This window comes from Eschrichtius robustus, chromosome 6 (assembly GCF_028021215.1).
Source record: "Eschrichtius robustus isolate mEscRob2 chromosome 6, mEscRob2.pri, whole genome shotgun sequence".
Lineage (NCBI taxonomy): Eukaryota > Metazoa > Chordata > Mammalia > Artiodactyla > Eschrichtiidae > Eschrichtius > Eschrichtius robustus.
The window spans coordinates 74,801,639-74,823,402 of NC_090829.1; the positions used below are offsets into that span (position 1 = coordinate 74,801,639).

General features: G+C 40.1%; 1 protein-coding gene across 1 annotated transcript in view; it reads right to left on the reverse strand.

The window, feature by feature from the left end:
- The window catches only part of LOC137765903 (uncharacterized), a 50,444-nt gene that overhangs the window by 27,166 nt on the left and 1,514 nt on the right, over positions 1-21,764 (reverse strand). The window contains exons 2-5 of the mRNA XM_068545657.1: positions 19,905-20,013; positions 18,006-18,975; positions 17,630-17,691; positions 2,476-2,541 (exon numbers count right to left, since the gene is read on the reverse strand). Of these exons, the coding sequence (XP_068401758.1) occupies positions 2,476-2,541; positions 17,630-17,691; positions 18,006-18,139 (262 nt within the window). The 5' untranslated portion in view covers positions 18,140-18,975; positions 19,905-20,013. The remainder of the gene's footprint in view (positions 1-2,475; positions 2,542-17,629; positions 17,692-18,005; positions 18,976-19,904; positions 20,014-21,764) is intronic.

The following is a 21,764-nucleotide window of genomic DNA, read 5'->3' on the forward strand; positions in this document are numbered from 1 at the left end:
GTTTCTCCAAAGAAGACATTCAGATGGCCAAAAGGCACATGAAAAGATGCTCAACATCGCTAATTATTAGAGAAATGCAAATCAAAACGACAATGAGGTACCACCTCACACCAGTCAGAATGGCCATCATCAAAAAATCTACAAACAATAAATGCTGGAGAGGGTGTGGAGAAATGGGAATTCTCCTACACTGTTGGTGGGAATGTAAATTGGTGCAGCTACTATGGAAAACAGTATGGAGGTTCATTAAAAAACTAAAAATAGAGCTACCACATAACCTAGCAATCCCACTCCTGGGCATATATCCGGAGGAAACCATAATTCGAAAAGATACATGTATCCTAATGTTCATAGCCAGCACTATCTACAATAGCTGAGACAGAAGCAACCTAAATGCCCATGGACAGATGAATGGATAAAGAAGATGTGGTATATATATACAATGGAATACTACTCAGTCATACAAAAGAATGAAATAATGCCATTTGCAGCAACATGGATGGACCTAGAGATTATCACGGTAAGTGAAGTAAGCCAGAGAGAGAAAGACAAATATCATATATCACGTATATGTGGAATCTAAAAAAACCCCCAAAACCAAAAGATACAAATGAGCCTATGTACAAAACATAAACAGGGGGCTTCCCTGGTGGCGCAGTGGTTGAGAATCTGCCTGCCAATGCAGGGGACACGGGTTCGAGCCCTGGTCTGGGAGGATCCCACATGCCGCGGAGCAACTGGGCCCGTGAGCCACAATTACTGAGCCTGTGCGTCTGGAGCCTGTGGTCCGCAACAAGAGAGGCCGCGATGGTGAGAGGCCCGCGCACCGCGATGAAGAGTGGCCCCCATTTGCCGCAATTAGAGAAAGCCCTCACACAGAAACGAAGACCCAACACAGCCAAAAATAAATAAATAAATAAATAAATAAATAAATAAATAAATAAACCCAAAGTTTGAAAAAAAAAAAAAACTTCTCCCTAGCTCCCTCCTAAAGACCATTGGATAGCCTGATACAGAAAGGTATTCTAGTTTAAGCAATTACACATATTTAAAAGAAATAAAAAACAACAAAAAATCATAAACAGACCCACAGACATGTAAGACAAACTTATGGTTAACAAAGGGGAAAGGGGGGAGGGAAAAGGATAAATTAGGAGTTTGGGATTAACATAAACACAATACTATATATAAAATAGATAACCAACAAGGACCTACTGTATAGCACAGGAAACTATACTCAATATTTTATAATAACTTATAAGGAAAGAGAATCTGAAAAAGAATATATATATAAAACTGAATCACTCTGCTGTACACCTGAAACTAACAACATATAGTAAATCAACTATACTTCAATTAAAAAAAAAGAAAATTCTAACAGGACCTATTTTGTCTCCCCTCCCCCTCAAAAATAGGTGAGTTACCTATCTAATTTTAATTTTTAGTCACATTAAAAACCTAAAAAGAAACATGAAATTTTAGTATATTTGAAATCAATATATTCAAAATGCTATTATTTTAACATGTACACATTAAAAATTATTGCCAAGATATTTTATATTCCTTTTTCCATAATAAGTCTTCAAAATCCATTGTGCTTATCACATCACAATTTGGGCTACCCCTATTTCGAGTGCTCAATAGCTAATGGTTAGTGGACACTGCTGCTCTATAGTAAAAGGCATAACTGGTAAGGGTTTTATTTTACAGGCTTTCTACTAAGCAATTACCAAAAAAACCATTATACAACTGAATCTCGTAGCTACAAGTGCCAGCCAGAATTCTTCAGTACGCTTGCAGGAATTGCAGCCACTAGAATTGGGAAGCCTTTTAATTGCCTCACCTATGTCCAAGCTTTCCCGTCAGAATTAGTAGCCACGTGCACAGCCTGGAAAATCATCAAGACAATAGATGACTATTCTAAGGAAAATGTGCCTTGTGAAAGGTGATGGGCCAGGAGGCAGCCCTAAACAAATATTTGAAGAGACATATGGTTGGTTATCTGCAACATATACCTTCGCTTGGAATTTAACACATCAGATACCGTTATCTTCCTTGTAGCTATCAATGAGCTTACCTTCTTAGGTGCTTGAGTTAAAGCCTTTGTAGTTTGCTACATCTATCCTTTAAACTACCTAATGTTTAATCCATCCCAAATTGATTATTTTGACTAGTTGTTAATGCCTTTTTTGAAAAATGTTTACATACTAATGGTCAAAGTGCAGAAGGATCTGTATTGAAAAGTAAGTTTTTCCTCTTGGTCCCCACAATTTCTCCCTCTAAATATCCACAATCACCAATTTCTTGCATATGCTTTCAAAATAGTCTATGCGTAAGTGAGAATAGCCGTGAAACCTTCATGAAAGGAGTTTTGGTTCCAGTATCACAATGTAAGCCCCTACAACCCATCCCTCCACTGCTTACGATGATAAACTCTGAGTAAAATAGAAAAAAAAGAAAGGAAAAGAAACCCACCTGAGGACTTAAAAAGTAAACACAGGCAAACAGACTGTGGATGGGAGTAAAGCTTGGAGAAGTGACCTTAAAAAAAAAAAAAGCGTGAGAGTTGGTAAGGACAAAAAGAGAGGACAAACAAAAAACTAATAAAATATGCCAAGGTCCAACTATATCAATAATTACATTAGTGACACGTTAACATTCTAATCAAAAAGTTCATTTAAGTGCTGCCTACAGGGCTTCCCTGGTGGCGCAGCGGTTGAGAATCTGCCTGCCAATGCAGGGGACACGGGTTCGAGCCCTGGTCTGGGAAGATCCCACATGCCGTGGAGCGACTAGGCCCGTGAGCCACAATTACTGAGTCTGCGCATCTGGAGCCTGTGCTCCACAACAAGAGAGGCCGCGATAGTGAGAGGCCCGCGCACCGCGATGAAGAGTGGCCCCCGCTTGCCACAACTAGAGAAAGCCCTCGCACAGAAACGAAGACCCAACACAGCCATAACTAAAAATAAATAAATAAATAAATAAATAAATAAATAAATAAATAAAATAAATGCTGCCTACAAGAAACACTTTAAAAACACAGATAAGTTGAAAGTTAAAGGATGGAAAACAAAGAACATGCAAATTAGCATAATAGGACAAGAGTGGCTACATAAACACCAGATAAAAATAGACTTTAAGACAAAGATTATCATAGATAAAAATAGGAACATTTCATGATAAACAGGACAATTCATTGGGAAGATAGTACAATTATAAATATGTATGTAGGATGCCTGATAGCCTTAAATACATGAATTAGAAGTTTATAGCATTGTGGGGAGAAACATAATTCTGCCATAGTAGATTTTAACACCCACTTCTTAGCAGTCATTAGAACAATTAGACAAATCAGGACAAAAGATCTGAACCACTTTATCAGCCACCTCAATCTAATTGATGTCTATAGGACACTACATCCAACAAGTGCAAAATACTATTTTTTTTGAGGTATGCATGGTAAATTCAAGATAGACCATATGTTGGGCTCTACAAGGCTCAGATTAAAAAGTATTGAAATTATACATGGTGTGTTCTCTGATCACAAAGGAATTAAATTAAAAATTTAAAATCAGTAACAACATATCCAGAAACCCCCAAAACCTCAGGAAATTAAACAGCACATTTGTAAATAATTTATTCATCAAAAAGATGAAATCACAAGGGAACTTAGAAAATATTTTAAATTTAATGATAATTACAACATAAAATTTGTGGATGCAGGTAAAGCAGTGCTTGGAGATGCACTGCTCATTACAGAAGCCACTGGATACATGTGACTAAATTTAAATTAATACAAAAGTTCAATTCCTCAGACACACTGGCCACATATCAAGTGCTCAATAGTTACATATGGCTAGTGGCTACTGTACTGGACAGCAGAAAACAGAATACTTCCATCACTGCAGAAAGTGCTATTGAATAGTCATGGCTTAGAGGGAAACTTATAGTTTTAAATAATTATATTAGAAAAACATCTAAAATCAATGACCTAAGTTTCCATCTTAATAAGTTAGAGAAAGAAAAGCAAAGTAAGCTCACGTGAAATAGAAGAAAGGAAATACAGTAAAGAACAAAAATCAATGACATGAAAATCATACAATAGATAAAATTAACAAAGCCAAAATCTGATTCTTTGGAATGAATAATGAAATAGAAAAACCCCTAGCTAGAGCAATCAAGAAAAAAAAAAATGATGGAAAACAATTACCAATATCAAGAATGAAAAAGGTTATCACTACAGATCCTATGACATTAAAGGATAATAAAGGTATATCACGAACAATTTTATGCCAACAAATTAGACCACTTACATAAAGTAGACAAATGTATTGATAAATTTAATTATCAAAATTAATACAAGAAAAAATCAGGAAATCTGAATGGCCCTGTATCAAATAAACAGAATTTATCATAACTTTCCATAAAGAACTCTAGACTCGGTTTCACTGGTGAAGTCTATCAATCATTCAAGGAAGGACTATCACTAACCTTACACAAACTTTTTCAGAAAATAGAGGCAGAGGAAACTATTGATGTCAGTATAACATACCAAAACCTGACAAAGACATTACAAAAACAAAATTTACAGACCAATATTATCATGAACGTAGATACAAAAACTCTTAACAAAAGACTAGCAAATTGAATCCAACAATATATAAAAGGATAATATGTTATGACCATGTAGGGTTTATTCTAGGAATGCAAGGTTAATAATAGTAATCATTGTTAATAATGGTAATCATTACACCCAGATATTTCATGCCTATGTATACACCCAAGAGAAATAAAAACACAAGTCCACACAAAAATTTATAAGCGATTGTTCATAGAAGCATTATTCATAATAGTTAAAAATTGAAAACAACCCAAATGTCCATTACCTGATGAATGAATAAACAAAATGTGGTATAAGCCGACAATGTGATATTATTTGGCAATAAAAAGAAATGGAATGATGTCAGGGAAGGAAGCCATTTCTCCACCTAAACAACTACTGAGCTGGCAAGAACTGTCTAAAGCAACTATTTTGGAATTCTGGAGTCTAGTTAAATACTTGCAATGTTCAGGGTACAGCTTGATGAAGAGACTGGTAAATCAGTAAATTCTTGGGAATGTTGGTCTTTCACATAGTGGCCACCATTCCTCCACTACCATCCTCTGAAGCAGGGAGCAGAAAGGAGAGATGGTGGCCCATATTCCTGGTGCAGCTTCCTGGACAATAAGAAACTTGTCCTCCAAATATTAGGATTGTGTGTTTTGATTGATAATTGCTGCTTTTGATCACTGAGGGGCCAGCAAAAAGGTTGGCCATTGTTTCAACCCCCATGAACTAAAGTGGTTTACAGGGGATTAGAGACAGTATTTCCCTTTGGGAGCTAGACATTTGAGGAAATATTGTCAGCTTACTGGCTGACTGTAGAGATATCAGATAGAAACTTCAGTGACCACACAAAACAAGGAATACACACTTTGCAAAAATAGTTTGGAGAAGCCACAAACAATGGCTCTGGCCCTCAACTAGCAAGATTTACCAATTCCTGAGGAGAGGGAGAATTAGATTTCAGAGTTAAGACAACATAATGCTCAATGTATCTGGTTCTCAATAAAAGAGTTACAGGAAACAGAAACAGGAAAGTATAGCCCAATCACGGGGGAAAAAAGATTTCGACAGAAACCATCCCTGAGGAAGCCCAGACACTGGAATTAATTAAAGATATTTAAGACAGTTGACTTAACATGCTCAATGAGCTAAAGGAAGCCATGGGCAAAGAAGTAAAGGAAATCAGGAAAACTATGTAGAACAAATGAGAATATCAGTAAAAAGATAGAAAATATTAAAAGGACCAAATAAATGCTGGAGCTTAAAAGTGAAATAACAGAAATGAGAAACTCACTAGAGTTATTCAACAGCAAATTTGAGCAGACAGAAGAAAGTATTAGTGAACTTAAAGGTAAAGCAATGGAAATTATCCAGTCTGAAGAGCAGAAATAAAAAAGAATGAAGAGGAGAGCAGCCAAGATGGGAGAGTAGAAAGATCTGAGCTTACCTCCTCTCACAAGCACACCAAAATCACAACTATCTGCAGAACAACCATCAGTGAAAAAGACTGGAACCTACAAGAAAAGACTTTCTACAACTAAAGACATAAAGAAGGAACCACAATGAGACGGGTAGAAAGAGCAGACTTGCAATATAATCAAATTTCATATGCCCTAGGTGGGTGGCCCACAAATTATAAAATAAATATACTGCAGAGGTTCTCCCACAGGAGTGAGAGTTCTGACCTCCACATCAGGCTCCCCAGCCCAGGGGTCCAGCACAGAGAAGACAAGCCCCCAGAGCACTTGGCTTTAAGGCCAGCAGGGTTAATTACAGGAGCCCCATCAGATTGGGGAAAATAGAGACTTCACTCTTAAAGGGCACACATAATATCTCATGTGTACCAGGACACATGGCAAAAAGAGGAATTTGATAGGAGCCTGGGCCAGACTTACCTGCTGGTCTTAGAGAGCCTCCTGGAGAGGCAGCAGGGGTTGGGGGGAGATGGCTGCAACTCACCCTGGGGACATGGACACTGGCTGCAGACATTTTGGGGGGCATTCAGCTGCATGAGCACTGCTACTGGTGGCTGCTGGACCCACCCAACAGTCTGTAGGTGCCAGTGCTGGGACACCTCAGGCCAAACAACTAACTGCGCAGGGAGACAGCCCCACCCATCAGCAAACAGAATGCCTAAAGACTTCCTGAGCCCACAGCCACCTCTAGATATGCCTCTAGACATGGCCCTGCCAACCAGAGGGCCAAGACCCAGCTCCACCCACCAGTGGGCAGGTGCCAGAAGCAAGAACACTATGATCCCGTACCCTGCAGACCACCAACAGCAGGTCAGACCCTACCCTGGGACCAGATGGGCCCTGGCCCTGCCCACTAGCAGGCCAACGTAACCTGTGGGACATCCTGGCCCCCATGCCCAACAGTGTCAAGAACCCATCTGCCCCAAACGATCTGAAACAAGCTCTGGGATCCCTGGGCCCTGCAGCCAGACTCCAGGAACCAGCTCTGCCTGCCACTAGTACAACATTAACCCCAGGATCTGGCTTCACCTGCCAGTGGGTGGGCAACAGACCCAGAGTCTTCAGGACCCTGACACTGCCCACCAGTGAGCTAGCACTAGCCCTGGGGTCCCCTAGGCTTCTACAAATAGCCACCTTGTGACCAAGCCCTGCTAAACAGCAGCAAGCAGCATCCACACATGGAAGGGTCAGGCAACCAACAAGACTAGGGGCCAAAAAGCCTACCACACTGCCCACAGAGTCAGCCCACCACAACAGAAGAACCCATGCAGCCCTCTTAGGGGGGATTCCCTAAAGCATATAGCTTAGGTGATGAGAGGGGAGTGCACTGCTGGGATGCATACGACGTCTTCTACAGAAGGTCACTTTTCCAAGGTCGAGAAACTTAACTAACATACCACATACATAAAAATACAAATAGAAGCTCAGACAAAATGAGGCAGCAGAGGAATATGTTCCAGATGAAGGAACAAAATAAAACCCAAGAAGAACTAAGTGAAGTAGAGATAGACAATCTCCCTGAGAAACAGTTCAGAGCAATGTTGTAAAGATGATCAAAGCATTCAGCAGAAGAATGGATGCACAGAGCGAGAAGTTATAAGTTTTTAACAAAGAGTTAGAAAATATAAAGAAAAACCAAACAAAGATGAAGAATACAAAAATTGAAATGCAAAATACAAAAGAAGGAATCAATAGTAGACTAAATGATACAGAGGAACAGATCAGTGAGCTGGAAGACAGAGTAGTGGAAATCACTGCTGCTGAATAGAAAAAAGAAAAAAGAATGAAAAAAAATGAGGACAGTTTGAGACTTCTGGGACAACATCAAATGCACTAGTATTCGTATTATAGGAATCCCAAGAGAAGAGAGCCTGAGGGCTGAGAAAATATAATATTTAAAGAGATAACAGATGAAAACTTCCTTAACATGGTAAAGGAAGCAGTCACCCAAGTCCAGGAAGTGCAGGGAGTCCCATACAGCATTAACCAAAAGACATGTTGTAATAAAAATGACAAAAATTAAAGATAGAGAATATTAAAAGCAGCAAGGGAAAAGCAACAAATAACATACAAGGGAACTCCCATAGGGCTATCAGCTGATTTTTTCTGCAGAAATCCTGCAGACCAGAAGGAAGTGGCACAATATGTTTAAAGTGATGAAAGGGAAGAACCTACAACCAAGAATCCTCTACCCAGGGAGGCTCTCATTCAGATTTGATGGAGAAATCAAAAGCTTTACAGACAAGCAAAAGCTAAAAGAATTCCAAACCAGTTTTACAATAAATGCTAAAGGAACTTCTCTAGGTGAAAAAGAAAAGGTCACAACTAGAAACAAGAAAATTATGAAATGAAAGAGCTCATCAGTAAGAGAAAACATACAGTAAAGACAGGAATTAATCTGTACACAAAGCTAGTAGGGAGGTTAAAAACAAAAGTAGCAAAATCATCTGTATCCACACTAAGTAGTTAAGGGATAAACAAAACAACTAGATGTAAAACATGATATCAAAAACAGTAATTGTGAGGGGAGAGAGTACAAATGGAAGGTATCTAAAATGTATTTGAAATTAAGGGATCGGCAACTTAAAACAAGTATGTGTATATGTGTGTGTGTGTGTGTGTATATATATATATATATATATATATATACACACACACACACATATATATATATATATAGCTATAAAAAAATCTCATGGAAACCACAAGTCAAAAATCTATAACAGATATACACAAAAAAAAGAAAAAGGAATCTAAACACAAAACTAGTCATCAAATCACAAGAGGAGAGAACAAAAGAAGAAAGGGGAAAAAAGACCTACAAAAACAAATCCAAAACAATTAACAAAATGTCAGTAGGAACACACATATCAATAATTACCTTAAATGTAAATGGACTAAATGCTCCAGCCAAAAGACATAGACTGGCTGAATGGATACAAAAACAAGACCCATGTATATGCTGCCTACAAGAGACTCACTTCAGAACTAGAGACACATACAGACTGAAAGTGAGGGGATGAAAAAAAGGTATTCCATGTAAATGGAAATCAAAAGAAAGCTGGAGTAGCAATACTTATACCAGACAAAGTAGACTTTAAAATAAAGACTGTTACAAGAGACAAAGAAGGACACTACATAATGATCAAGAGATCAATCCAAGAAGATATAACAACTGTAAATATATATGCCCCCAACATAGGAGCACCTCAATATATAAGGCAAATGTTAACTCAATAAAAGTAGGGGACTTTAACAGCCCACTTACATCAATGAATAGATCATCCAGACAGAAAAATCAGTAAAGAAACACAGGCTTAAATAAGACATTAGACCGAAGGGGACTTCATTGATATTTATAGAACATTCCATCTGAAAGCAGCAGAATACACATTCTTTTCAAGTGCACATGGAACATTCTCCAGGATAGATCACATGCTGGGCCATAAAGCAAGCCTCAGTAAATTTAAGAAAATTGAAATCATATCAAGCACCTTTTCTGACCATGCTATGAGATTAGAAATCAACTACAAGAAAAAAACTGTAAAGGCTAAACAATATGTTACTAAACAACCAATAGATCACTGAAGAAATCAAAGAGGAAAGCAAAATATACCTAGAGACAAATGAAAACAAAAACACGACAATCCAAAGCCTTTGGGACACAGCAAAAGCAGTTCTAAGAGGTAAGTTTATAGTGATACAAGCTTACCTCAGGAAACAAGAAAAATCTCAAATAAACAACCTAACCTTACACCTAAAGCAACTAAAAAAGAAGAACAAACAAAACACAAAGTTAGTAGAAGGAAAGAAATCATAAAGATCAGAGCAGAAATAAGTGAAATAGAGATGAAGAAAACAATAGAAAAGATCAATGAAACTAAAAGTTGGGTCTTTGAAAAAATAAACAAAATTGGGAATTCCCTGCTGGTCCAGTGGTCAGGACTGGGCGCTTTCACTGCTGAGGCCTGGGTTCAGTCCCTGGTCAGGGAGCTAAGATCCCACAAGCTATGCAGTGCTGCCAAAAAAAAAAAAAAAAAAGGAAGAAAGAAAAGATAAAATTGATAAACCTTTAGCCAGACTCATCAAGAAAAATAGGGAGAGGGCCCAAATCAATAAAATTAGAAATGAGAAAGAAATTACAACTGATGCCACACAAATACAAAGCACCATAAGAGCCTACTACAGGCAACTACATGCCAATAAAATGGACAACCTAAAAGAAATGGACAATTTCTTAGAAAGGTGCGATCTTCCAAGATTGAACCAGGAAGAAATACAAAAAATGAACAGACCAATCACAAGTCCTGGAACTGAATTTGTGATTAAAAATCTTCCCAACATACAAAAGTCCAGGACCAGACAACTTCACAGGTGAAATCTATCAAACATTTAGAGAAGAGTTAACACCTATCCTTCTGAAATTATTCCCAAAAATTGCAGAAGAAGGAACACTCCCAAACTCATTCTGAGGCCACCATCACCCTGATACCAAAACCCAACAAGGATACCACAAAAAAAGAAAGTTACAGGCCAATAACACGGATGAACATAGATGCAAAAATCCTTGACAAAATACTAGCAAACTGAATCAAACAATACATTAAAAGGATCATACACCATGATCAAGTGGGATTTATCCCAGGTTTGTAAGGATTCTTCAATACCCACAAATCAATCAGTGTGATACAACACACAGCAAACTGAAGAATAAAACCCAAATGATCATTTTAATAGATGCAGAAAAACTTTTGATAAAATTCAACTTCCATTTATGATAAAAACTCTCCAGAAAGTGGGCATAGAGGAAACATACCTCAACATAATAAAAGCCATATATGACAAACCCACAGCTAACATCATACTCAACGGTGAACAATTCTTCTAAGATCAGGAACAAGACAAGGATGTCCACTCTTGCCACTTTTATTCAACATAGTCTTGGAAGTTCTAGCCACAGCAATTTGAGAAGAAAAAGAAATAAAAGGGATCCAAATTGGAAAAGAAGTAAAACTGTCACCGTTTGCAGATGACATGATGCTCTACATAGAAAATCCTAAAGATGCTACCAGAAAACAACCAGAGCTCAATGAATTCAGTAACGTTGCAAGATACAAAATTAATATACAGAAACCTGTTGCATTTCTATACACTTATAACAAGAGGTCAGAAAGGGAAATTATAGGAAACAATCCCATTTACCACCACATCAGAAAGAATAAAATACCTAGGAGTAAACCTACCTAAGGAGACAAAAGACCTGTTCTCTGAAAAACTATAAGATGCTGATGAAAGAAATCAAAGATGACACAGATGGAAAGATATACCATGTTTTTGGATTGGAAGAATCAATACTGTCAGATGACTATACTACCAAAGTAATTTACAGACTCAATGCAATCCCTACCAAATTACCAATAGCATTTTTCACAGAATTAGAACAAAAAAATTTACAATTTGTATGGAGGCACAAAAGACCCCAAATAACCAAAGCAATCTTGAGAAAGAAAAATGGAGCTGGAGGAATCAGGTTCCCAGACTTCAGACTATACTACAAAGCTACAGTAATCAAAACAGTATGGTAGGGCTTCCCTGGTGGTGCAGTGGTTGAGAATCTGCCTGCCAATGCAGGGGACACGGGTTCGAGCCCTGGTCTGGGAAGATCCCACATGCCGCGGAGCAACTAGGCCCATGAGCCACAACTACTGAGCCTGCACATCTGGAGCCTGTGCTCCACAACAAGAGAGGCCGCGATAGTGAGAGGCCCGCGCACCGCGATGAAGAGTGGCTCCCACTTGCCACAACTAGAGAAAGCCCTCGCACAGAAACGAAGACCCAACACAGCCATAAATAAATAAATAAATAAATAATTTTAAAAAATGTTTGAATGAATGAGTAAAAATTCTATCTATGATTTAAAACAAACAAACAAACAAAAAAAAAACAGTATGGCACTGTCACAAAAACAGAAATATAGATCAACGGAACAGGATGGGAATTCCAGAGATAAACCCATGCACCTATGGTCACCTAAGCTATGACAAAGGAGGCAAGAATATACAATGGAGAAAAGACAGTCTCTTCAATAAGTGGTGCTGGGAAAACTGGACAGCTACATGTAAAAGAATAAAACTAGAACATTCTCTAACACCATACACACAAGTAAACTCAAAATGGACTAACAACCTAAATGTAAGACCGGATACTATAAAACTCTTAGAGGAATGCATAGGCAGAACACTCTCTGACATACTGCAGCAATATCTTTTTGGATCCACCTCCTAGAGTAATGAAAATAAAAACAAAAATAAATGGGACCTAATTAAACTTAAAAGCTTTTGCACAGCAAAGGAAACCATAAACAAAATGAAAAGACAACCCACAGAATGGGAGAAAATATTTGCAAATGAAGCAACCAACGAGGGATTAATCTCCAAAATACACAAACAGCTCATGCAGTTCACTATCAAAAAATACAAACAACCCAACCAAAAAATGGGAAGATCTAAATAGACATTTCTCCAAAGAAGACATACAGATGGCCAAGAGGCACATGAAAAGATGCTCAACGTCACTAATTATTAGAGAAACGCAAATGAAAAGTACAATGAGGGGACTTCCCTGGTCGCACAGAGGTTAAGAATCCACCTGCCAAAGCAGGGGACACGGGTTCGATCCCTGATCCGGGAAGATCCCACATGCCGCGGAGCAACTAAGGCCATGAGCCACAACTACTGAAGCCCATGCACCTAGAGCCCGTGCTCCGCAACAGGAGAAGCCACTGCAATGAGAAACCCGCGCACCACAACGAAGAGTAGCCTCCGCGACTAGAGAAAGCCCGTGTGCAGCAACAAAGACCCAACGTAGCCAAAAATAAATAAATAAATAAATAAAATAAATTTAAAAAAAAAAGTACAATGAGGTACCACCTCACACTGTTCAGAATAGCCATCATCAAAATGTCTACAAACAGTAAATGTTGGAGAGAGTGTGAAGAAAAGAGAACCCTCCTACACTGTTCATGGGAATGTAAACTGGTACAACCATTACGGAGAACAGTATGGAGGTTCCTGAAAAAACTAAAAATAGAAGTACCATATGATCCAGCAATTCCTCTCCTGGGCATACACCCTGAGAAAACCATAATTTGAAAAGATACATGCACCCCAGTGTTCATAGCAGCACTACTTACAATTGCCAAGACATGGAAGCAACCTAAATGTCCATTGACAGAGGAATGGATAAGGAAGATGTGGTACATTTATATACTGGACTATTACTCAGCCATTAAAAAAGAATGAAAAAATGTCATTTGCAGCGACATGGATGGACCTGGAGATCATCATACCAAGTGAAGTAAGTCAGACGGAGAAAGACAAATATCATGTGATATCACTTATATGTGGAATCTAAAAAAATATGATACAAATGAACTCATTTACAAAACAGAAACAGACTCACAGACTTCAAAAACAAACTTACGGTTACCAAAGGGGAAAAGTGAGGGGAAGAGATAAATCAGGAGTTTGGGATTAACATATACACACTACTATATATAAAATAATCAACAAGGACCTACTGCATAGTACAGGAAACTCTACTCAATAGTCTGTAATAACCTATATGGGAAAAGAATCTGAAAAAGAATGGATATATGTATATGTATAACTGAATCACTTTGCTGTACACCTGAAACTAGCACAACATTGTAAATCAACTATACTCTAATATAAAATAAAAATTAAATTAAAAGAAACCCAAGTGCCATGTGGGAAAAGATTGATAAACTGATTTCATACAAATTGTTGCACTGCAAAAAAAAAAATAGCATAAACCAAATCATAAGATAATTGACAAACTAATAAAAAATGTTTTCTCCATACAGAAAAGGCTTCCTTAATACTTAAAGAGATCCTATAACACCTTTTTGATGTAGCATCATTCCTGCGGCCCCTTCTCTTTTCTGTATTTTTTGCCCTGTTTCCTGCTCCTCTCCCTGCTGAAAAAGTCTATCCTATGTAAGTGCTCACACCAAGGACCAGGAACTTCGTCAGCTCAAAGTGTGTTTGACTACTATCCACGCAGGCTACCAGTGTTTAAGAAAAAACTATGTGCGGGTGCATTCATGCATGTATGAACTGGAAGGTAAGGAGGCCTGATGGTCTAACCTGTTCCCATGCTAGAACTCAGCCCCAGCCTTCCTTGATATCCAGCTATTCCCCTCAACTAATTCCATAAGGTGTTTTCTCATCACCCCCAACCAAGCATACAGAGACTGGCCCATATATAATTTCTATATGTAAATCATCAGAACTCACTAAGATATTCTTACTCCCTTCTGTTTTTGCAGCTCAGCTTTGGCATGGTATATATGTATTTGCTAGAGGGGTTAGGAAGTTGGGAAAAAGAAATAGTAGAGTAGGAGCCCTGAATTTGTAACTGGGTCATGGAGATTCTAATCTAATTCAATCACCACCCTTAAATTGCTGGACGTCCTTGGGTAATCTGCTATACATCTCAAGACCTCAGTTTCCTCACTTCTAAATGAGGGGGTTAGGCCTGATGTTCTCTAAGATAATTTCTAGCTCAAACAAAAAATCCCTCTCCCACTGAGAAGGTATGTTTCTTCCCTCAAACCCAGATTTGATTCTATCCTCTTAGGGTACCTTTACAATCCTTTCTTACCCATCCCAATAGCTCAGATGTGCTACCGATGAGATTGTTAATCTGTCCTTATCTTGTAGACATTCTTCAGACACTTATGCAGGTGCCCTGGATCTCCCCAACTAGTGTTTCCCATTGGTTTAACCACCTGATCACCTCCTTTGGGGCTGTTGATATTGAGGTGTCTTGGACCCACGTTCTCCCTAACGGCACTAAGGTGGTAGCTGAGAGGAAGTGAGTCTGGGGAGGAGGAGGCAGGCTGGAGCCCTGCAGTGTCTGGGGTCTGCACACAGTGCTGAAGGAGGGGATGTGGAAAGAGGCAGCCAAGGACCTGAGTCTGGTTCCTGGGCAAATGAGAGAGCCAGGGGAGTCGAGGAGAGAGGGCTGGATTTGAGAGTTTGGGTTCTGTTGCCACTTCCTCAGATTGGCGCGACCAAAAGGAAGTGTCTGGTAGTCAATGAACATCGTGGCTCAAGAGGGCAGCCACAGATGCAGGGAGCTCTATCCTGTGGGCCTAATTAGCTCAGATGTGTGTGTGTGTGTGCAGGTGGGGGTGGCAATGAGTGGAAATTAACTGACCAAACTGCAGAGGTGGCCAAAAAAGCAGCAGGTATGAGCTTCCCTGGGATGGTCATCACTGAAGCAGAAAGAGGAAGAACAGTCAGCTAAGGATTGTGCTGTATCTACACTACAAATGGGGAGATTTAAACAAAGATAGAGAGAGGAAGAGCAGGGAGGTCCAAAAGTGAAAAAATACCTCAGTAGCCCTGAGTGCTCCTCATTTCTAAACTTAGCACAGTGAGTTCCAAGGAAAGCCAGATCTGGGGGATGTAAAGAAGGAGTAGGTGAAGAATAAAAGGAGCCAGTCCTTTATTTGTTTAGTCTTGCTTCCCCCAACTAGCAGTTTCTTGATTATGCATATGGGTCATGTCTTCTTTGATTGTGCCTGACATTGGCTTGGGTACGTGATAGATCAAGACTACATTCCATCAAAAAGGGAGATAAAGAATTAATATTGTTAAAATGGCCATACTACCCAAAGCAATCTACAGATTTAATGTGATCCCTATCAAATTACCTATGACATTTTTCACAGAACTAGAACAAATAATCCTAAAATTTATATGAAACCATGAAAGATCTAGAATTGCCAAAGCAATAAAGCAGGAGGCATGATCTTCCCAGACTTCAGACAATACTACAAAGCTACAGTAATGAAAATGGCATGGTTTTGACACAAAAACAGACATATGGACCAATGGAACAGAATAGAGAGCCCAGAAATAAACACACCTATGGTCAACTAATCTTCAACAAAGGAGGAAAGAATATACAATGGAGAAAAGACAGTCTTCAAGTGTTGCTGGGAATGCTGGACAGCCATATATAAATCAGTGAAGTTAGAACACTCCCTCACACCATACACAAAAACAAACTCAAAATGGTTTAAAGACTTAAGTATAAGACATATACCATAAAACTCCTAGAAGAGAACATAGGCAATACATTCTCTGACATAAATCGTAGCAATGTTTTCTTAGGTCAATCTCCCAAAGCAATAGAAATAAAAGCAAAAATAAACAAATGGGACCTAACCAAACTTATAAGCTTTTGCACAGCAAAGGAAACCATGAACAAAATGAAAAGACAACCTACAGAATGTGAGAAAATACTTACAAATGATGCAACCAACAAGGGCTTAATTTCCAAAATATACAAACAGCTCATACAACTCAATAACAAAAAACCGAACAACCCAATCAAAAAATGCGCAGAAGACCTAAACAGACATTTCTCCAAAGAAGACACACAGATGGCCAAAAGGCACATGAAAAGCTATTTGACATTGCTAATTATCAGAGAAATGCAAATCAAAACTACCATGAGGTATCACTTTACACCAGTCAGAATGGCCATCATCAAAAAGTCTACAAACGATAAATAAATGCTGGAGAGGGTGTGGAGAAAAGGGAACCCTCCTACACTCTTGGTGGGAATGTAAATTGGTGCAGCCACTATGGAGAACAGTATCGAGTTTAGTTTTCCTTAAAAAAGGAAACTAAACAGTTTTAGTTTTCCTTAAAAAACTAAAAATAGAACTACTTTATTATCCAGCAATCCCACTCCTCGGCATATATCCAGAAAAGACAGAAACTCTAATTCGATAAGATACTTGCACCCCAATGTTCATAGCAGCACTATTTACAATAGCCAAAACATGGAAGCAACCTAAATGTCCACTGACAGGTGAATGGATAAAGAAGATGTGGTGTATATATACAATGGAATATTACTCAACCATTAAAAAGAATGAAATAATGCCATTTGCAACAACATGGATGGACCTGGAGATCATCATACTAAGTAGGGTAAGCCAGACAGAGAAAGACAAATACCATATGATATCACTTATATGTGGAATCTAAAAAAAATGATACAAATGAACTTATTTACCAAACAGAAACAGACTCATAGATGTAGAAAACCAACTTATGGTTACCAAAGGGGAAAGGGGAAAGGGGAAAGGGGAGGGGGAGGGAAAATTAGGAGTTTGGAACTAGCAGATACAAACTACTATATGTAAAATAGATAAACAACAAGGACCTACTGTATAGCCAAGGGAACTATATTCAATATCTTGTAATAAACTATAATGGAAAAGAATATGAAAAAGAATATATATATGTATAGCTGAATCACTTTGCTGTACACCAGAAACTAACACAGCATTGTAAATCAACTATACTTCAATCTAAAGAAATAAATTATAAATTTTCTGAGGCAAAAACAACCAAAAAAACCCAGATGAATGGATAAGGAAGCTGTAATACACACACACACACACACACACACACACACACACACGCAATGGAATACTACTCACCCATAAAAGAGAACAAAATTTTGCCATGTGCAGCAACGTGGATGGACTTGGAGGGCATTATGCTAAGTGACATAAATCAGACAGAGAAAGACAAATGCTGTATGATATCACTTATATGTGGAATCTAAAAAATACAAAAATCTAATGAATAAAACAAAAAAGCAGACTTTCAGATATAGAGAACAAACTAATTACCAGTGGGGGGTGGTGTAGGGGTGCGGGAATGGGAGGTACAAACTATTGGGTGTAAGATAGGTTCAAGGGTGTACTGTACAACACAGGGAATACAACCAATATTTTGTAATAACTGTAAATGGAAAGTAACCTTTAAAAATTGTATTAAACGTTTAAAAAATAAATAAATAAAAAAGAGTACCTGGACGCGGTAGTCTGTTTGTTGGTTACCAACTTCAACTCTAGGTGTCCACCAGAGGGCGTCAGAACCCAGGACCATGGCGCTTCATCCTGAATAGTCCATGTTGATCCAGGGTTTGTAATCTCTGGACTCATCTGGCTCTTTCTCTAGCAGGGCAGAGGGGGCAGGGTGTGGGAGCAGCTGGCAGCACCTCCTCCCACTGCCCTAGTAAGGTTCTGAAAATGTCTGAACTGCTTGGGGGCATGTGAGCCCAGCCCCCGGAGCAGCTCTGGGGAGCTCTGACTTGCTTGATAAGGTGAAGGCACGGGTCTGTTCTTGGTCCTGGGAGGACGTGACCTGGGTTAGCAGATAGTCCCACGCCAAAGAATTCCTTCAGAAATCCCTCCCTTCACCTCCACTAAGGAGCAAATGGTCCATTCCTGACTAAGAAATCTCTTGCCCTTTGTGATACTGGATCATTTGCTCAGACACCAGACCTGATCCCACACCTCACTTCCCTCCCACCTCAGCTCAGGCACTGGGGGTACTCCAGGGAACCAGCACCCACTGTTTCTGGTTGCACACTGGAATCACCAGGGGAGTTTTTAAAACCTATGGATGCTGAGCCCCACCCCAGAGATTCCAACTGAATTGCTCTGGGGTGGGACCTGGGCAGCAGTGTTTTTAAAAGCTTCCCATGTGATTCTTATGTACAGCATTATTGAGAATCTCTGGGTTCAAGGCCTTGCTAACCAAGTGTAGGAGATTGACAGAAATGTAGAATCGCAGCATCCCCTTCCCAGCTTGCTGAATCAGAACCTGCCTTTCAACCAGACGCCTGGGTCATTCAGTGGCACACTGCAGTTTGAGAAGCACTGGTCTAGTCAGCATACTATTCTACTTCATCCACGCTCATTCCCTGGGCCTGAACCACAGCCTCCACAGCTTTCTCAAGTTGGAGCACTGGGCTTCAGAAGTCTTTGCCTCTGATCTGCAGAAAGAAACACATTTTATATCAAGATGTAGAGCACACCTGTGTATATATAATGAAACCATACCTTTACTATTGTTACCAAACCAAACTTCAGTCCATTCACTCGGGCACAGTAAAGCCAATCTGCTGACACCGGATTGTGGTGAAGGAAAGTGCAGCGTTTATTGCAGGGCACCAAGCAAGGAGTCCAGACTGCTAGTGCTCCAAAGACCCAACTCCCTGATGGCTTTCAGGGAAAGGTTTTTAAAGACAGGGTGAGAGAGAGGGGTGGATGATCAGCTCGTGGACATTCTTCTGATTGGCTGTTGGTGAGTAATTGGGAATCAACATCATCAACCTCCTGATTCCAACTGGTCTGGGGTCTACGTGCTTGTGGGCAGCATGCAGTTAACTTCTTCCACCTCGTGGGGGTTTTAGTAGCTGTCAAACAGCTCAAAGGATATGGCCCAGTATATTATCTATAGCCCTTGAGGAGGAACTAACAGTCCTTGACTTTGTTTAATGACTAAACTATTATTATTCTGTCTTGCTTGGCTGTTTTCCTTTCTTTCTGCATTTTCTTACTTCTCTGATTAAATTTATTCTTTGGAAGTTGGGGAAGCCTAGGAGGCTAAAGTTTTTCTACAGACAAGAGGGAGGCAGAGGACATGGTGGGGGGTAGGGTCTGTCCTGGGAAGGCCCCATAGGGTCCTGCTCGGTTATACTATCTGTGATGCACTCTCATCCATTCAATAGATATTGCTGGCACCTACTGTATACTCGGCATTGTTCTAGGTGCCTGTGGCAGTCTTGTCCCCAGACAAAACTTCCTGTCATTGTGGAGTTTATGTTGGTGGGCGGAGGCCAGGGAGGGTTGTCAGAAAGTTAAAAGTAAATCATAAATATGAAGGACATGCTTGAAGATTATAGTTTCTTTTAAAACTTACATTTGGGGGGACTTCTGGATCCTGATTATAGTGTTTCTTGATCTCGGTGCTGGGGATATTCACTTTGTAAAATGCCCAAGTCTTTGCACTTCTCTGGATGCATGTTATACTTCAATGAAAAGTTCAGAAAATTATATTCTGATATTTTCTATTACTGTCCTCTTCCATTAAAAAAAAAAAGCCAGTTAAGGGACTTCCCTGGTGGCGCAGTGATAAAGAATCCGCCTGCTAATGCAGGGGACATGGGTTCGAGCCCAGTCTGGGAAGATCCCACATGCCACGGAGCAACTAAGCCCATGCACCACAACTACTGAGCCTGTGCTCTAGAGCCCACAAGCCACAACTACTGAGCCCATGTGCCACAACTACTGAAGCCCACGTGCCTAGAGCCCATGCTCCGCAACAAGAGAAGCCACCACAATGAGAAGCCTGTTCACTGCAACTAGAGAAAGCCCGCATGCAGCAACGAAGACCCAACACAGCCAAAAAAAAAAAAAAAAGCCAGTTAAAACTCACTAAATTCAGTTCACCTCCAGCTAATAGTTTGCAAGAGTAGTTTAAAAAACATTGCTCTATTTTTAAAAACAAAACAGAACCCAAAAAGCCTTCAGCCCAGTCACTCTGCAGCATCAACACTCTTGGCCGAGCACCTGCTTACAGGTATGAGCCAGGCTGCCTTCACCACCTGCCGCTGCCTTCCTTGCCCTCCTGCTTACCCCACACATGCAACCATCTCACAGTGGAGATTCTTCAAGGCACTGCCACAAGCCTCCCTCAAGCAGCTTGGGCTGCCTCTGCTTAGAACTAGACCTGACAAGCCCTTCTCCCTGCAGAATCACTCTGCTGTGGACAGCTCTTTTCAAGTTTCAGATCAGGGAAGAGACTGGCACAGGCACGTTGGAGGGTTGGGGTTATCCCCACAGCCTCCTGAATCTCCTAAGCCTTGTGTTTCTAGCCTGTGTCTCATTTCCTCTATTGTGCTGTCAGTCCCCTTGGGAGAGAGCAGTCTCCCCAGCTACCAGTACCAGAGTCAAACACAATGCAGAGAAGGAGACATGCTCCAAGACAACTTCCATCACAGCCCCAGTGCTCAATGTGGTGGTGGGGACAGTCCAGGAGTTGAGATGGAAGGATGGGGGAAGGGAGCAGGAGACCTCTTTTCTGTGAGCCTAAAGCTCCAGATAACCCTGCACTAGGGGTGTCGGAGGCATGGGTTTGGCTCTTGAGAGCAACTGGAAGGGAGATGGGAGAATGGGGAGCTGGGCTCCCCTAAGAGAATCACCCAGCAGAAAAATCCAGCATGTAGGTGCTTTGACCCCTTGCCTTGTTTGATTTAGAGCTTGATTTACCAGCAGAGAAACTTGCTCCAAATCAGTTGTTTGCATCTATTGATCCCCAAAATCTGGTCAGACTGATGCCAAAAATCTTGGCTCTCTGTGCACCAATGCCAAACAGAAATACAGAGTTTTGGAGGAACAAGAAAAATGGCTTTAATCTTTGCCTGGCAAAGGGGAAAACACAGCAGGCTAGCACCTCAAGAACTGTGCCCCCCCTTCCCGGGGAATCAGACAAGATCTTATAGGTGGGGCTCACAGTCCAGGGTATATGATAAGGATCAAAATTGTGAAGGTCTTGCATTCTTCTTGCATTATTTCAAAACAGTCACAGCTGGTGTCAGGCAGCCGGGTAACTGGGTCCAGCAGCCCGGTAGTTGAGCCTGTTTGTCTCTGGTTTATCTTTCTTTCTGAAATGCAAAAGGCTACAAGGGGTGATTTGTTACAAGGGAGTGCAGGGTATGTAGGTGCATGATGTAATTTACATAGAGTTAGGGGGTATTACCATGCAGGATGTAATTCACAT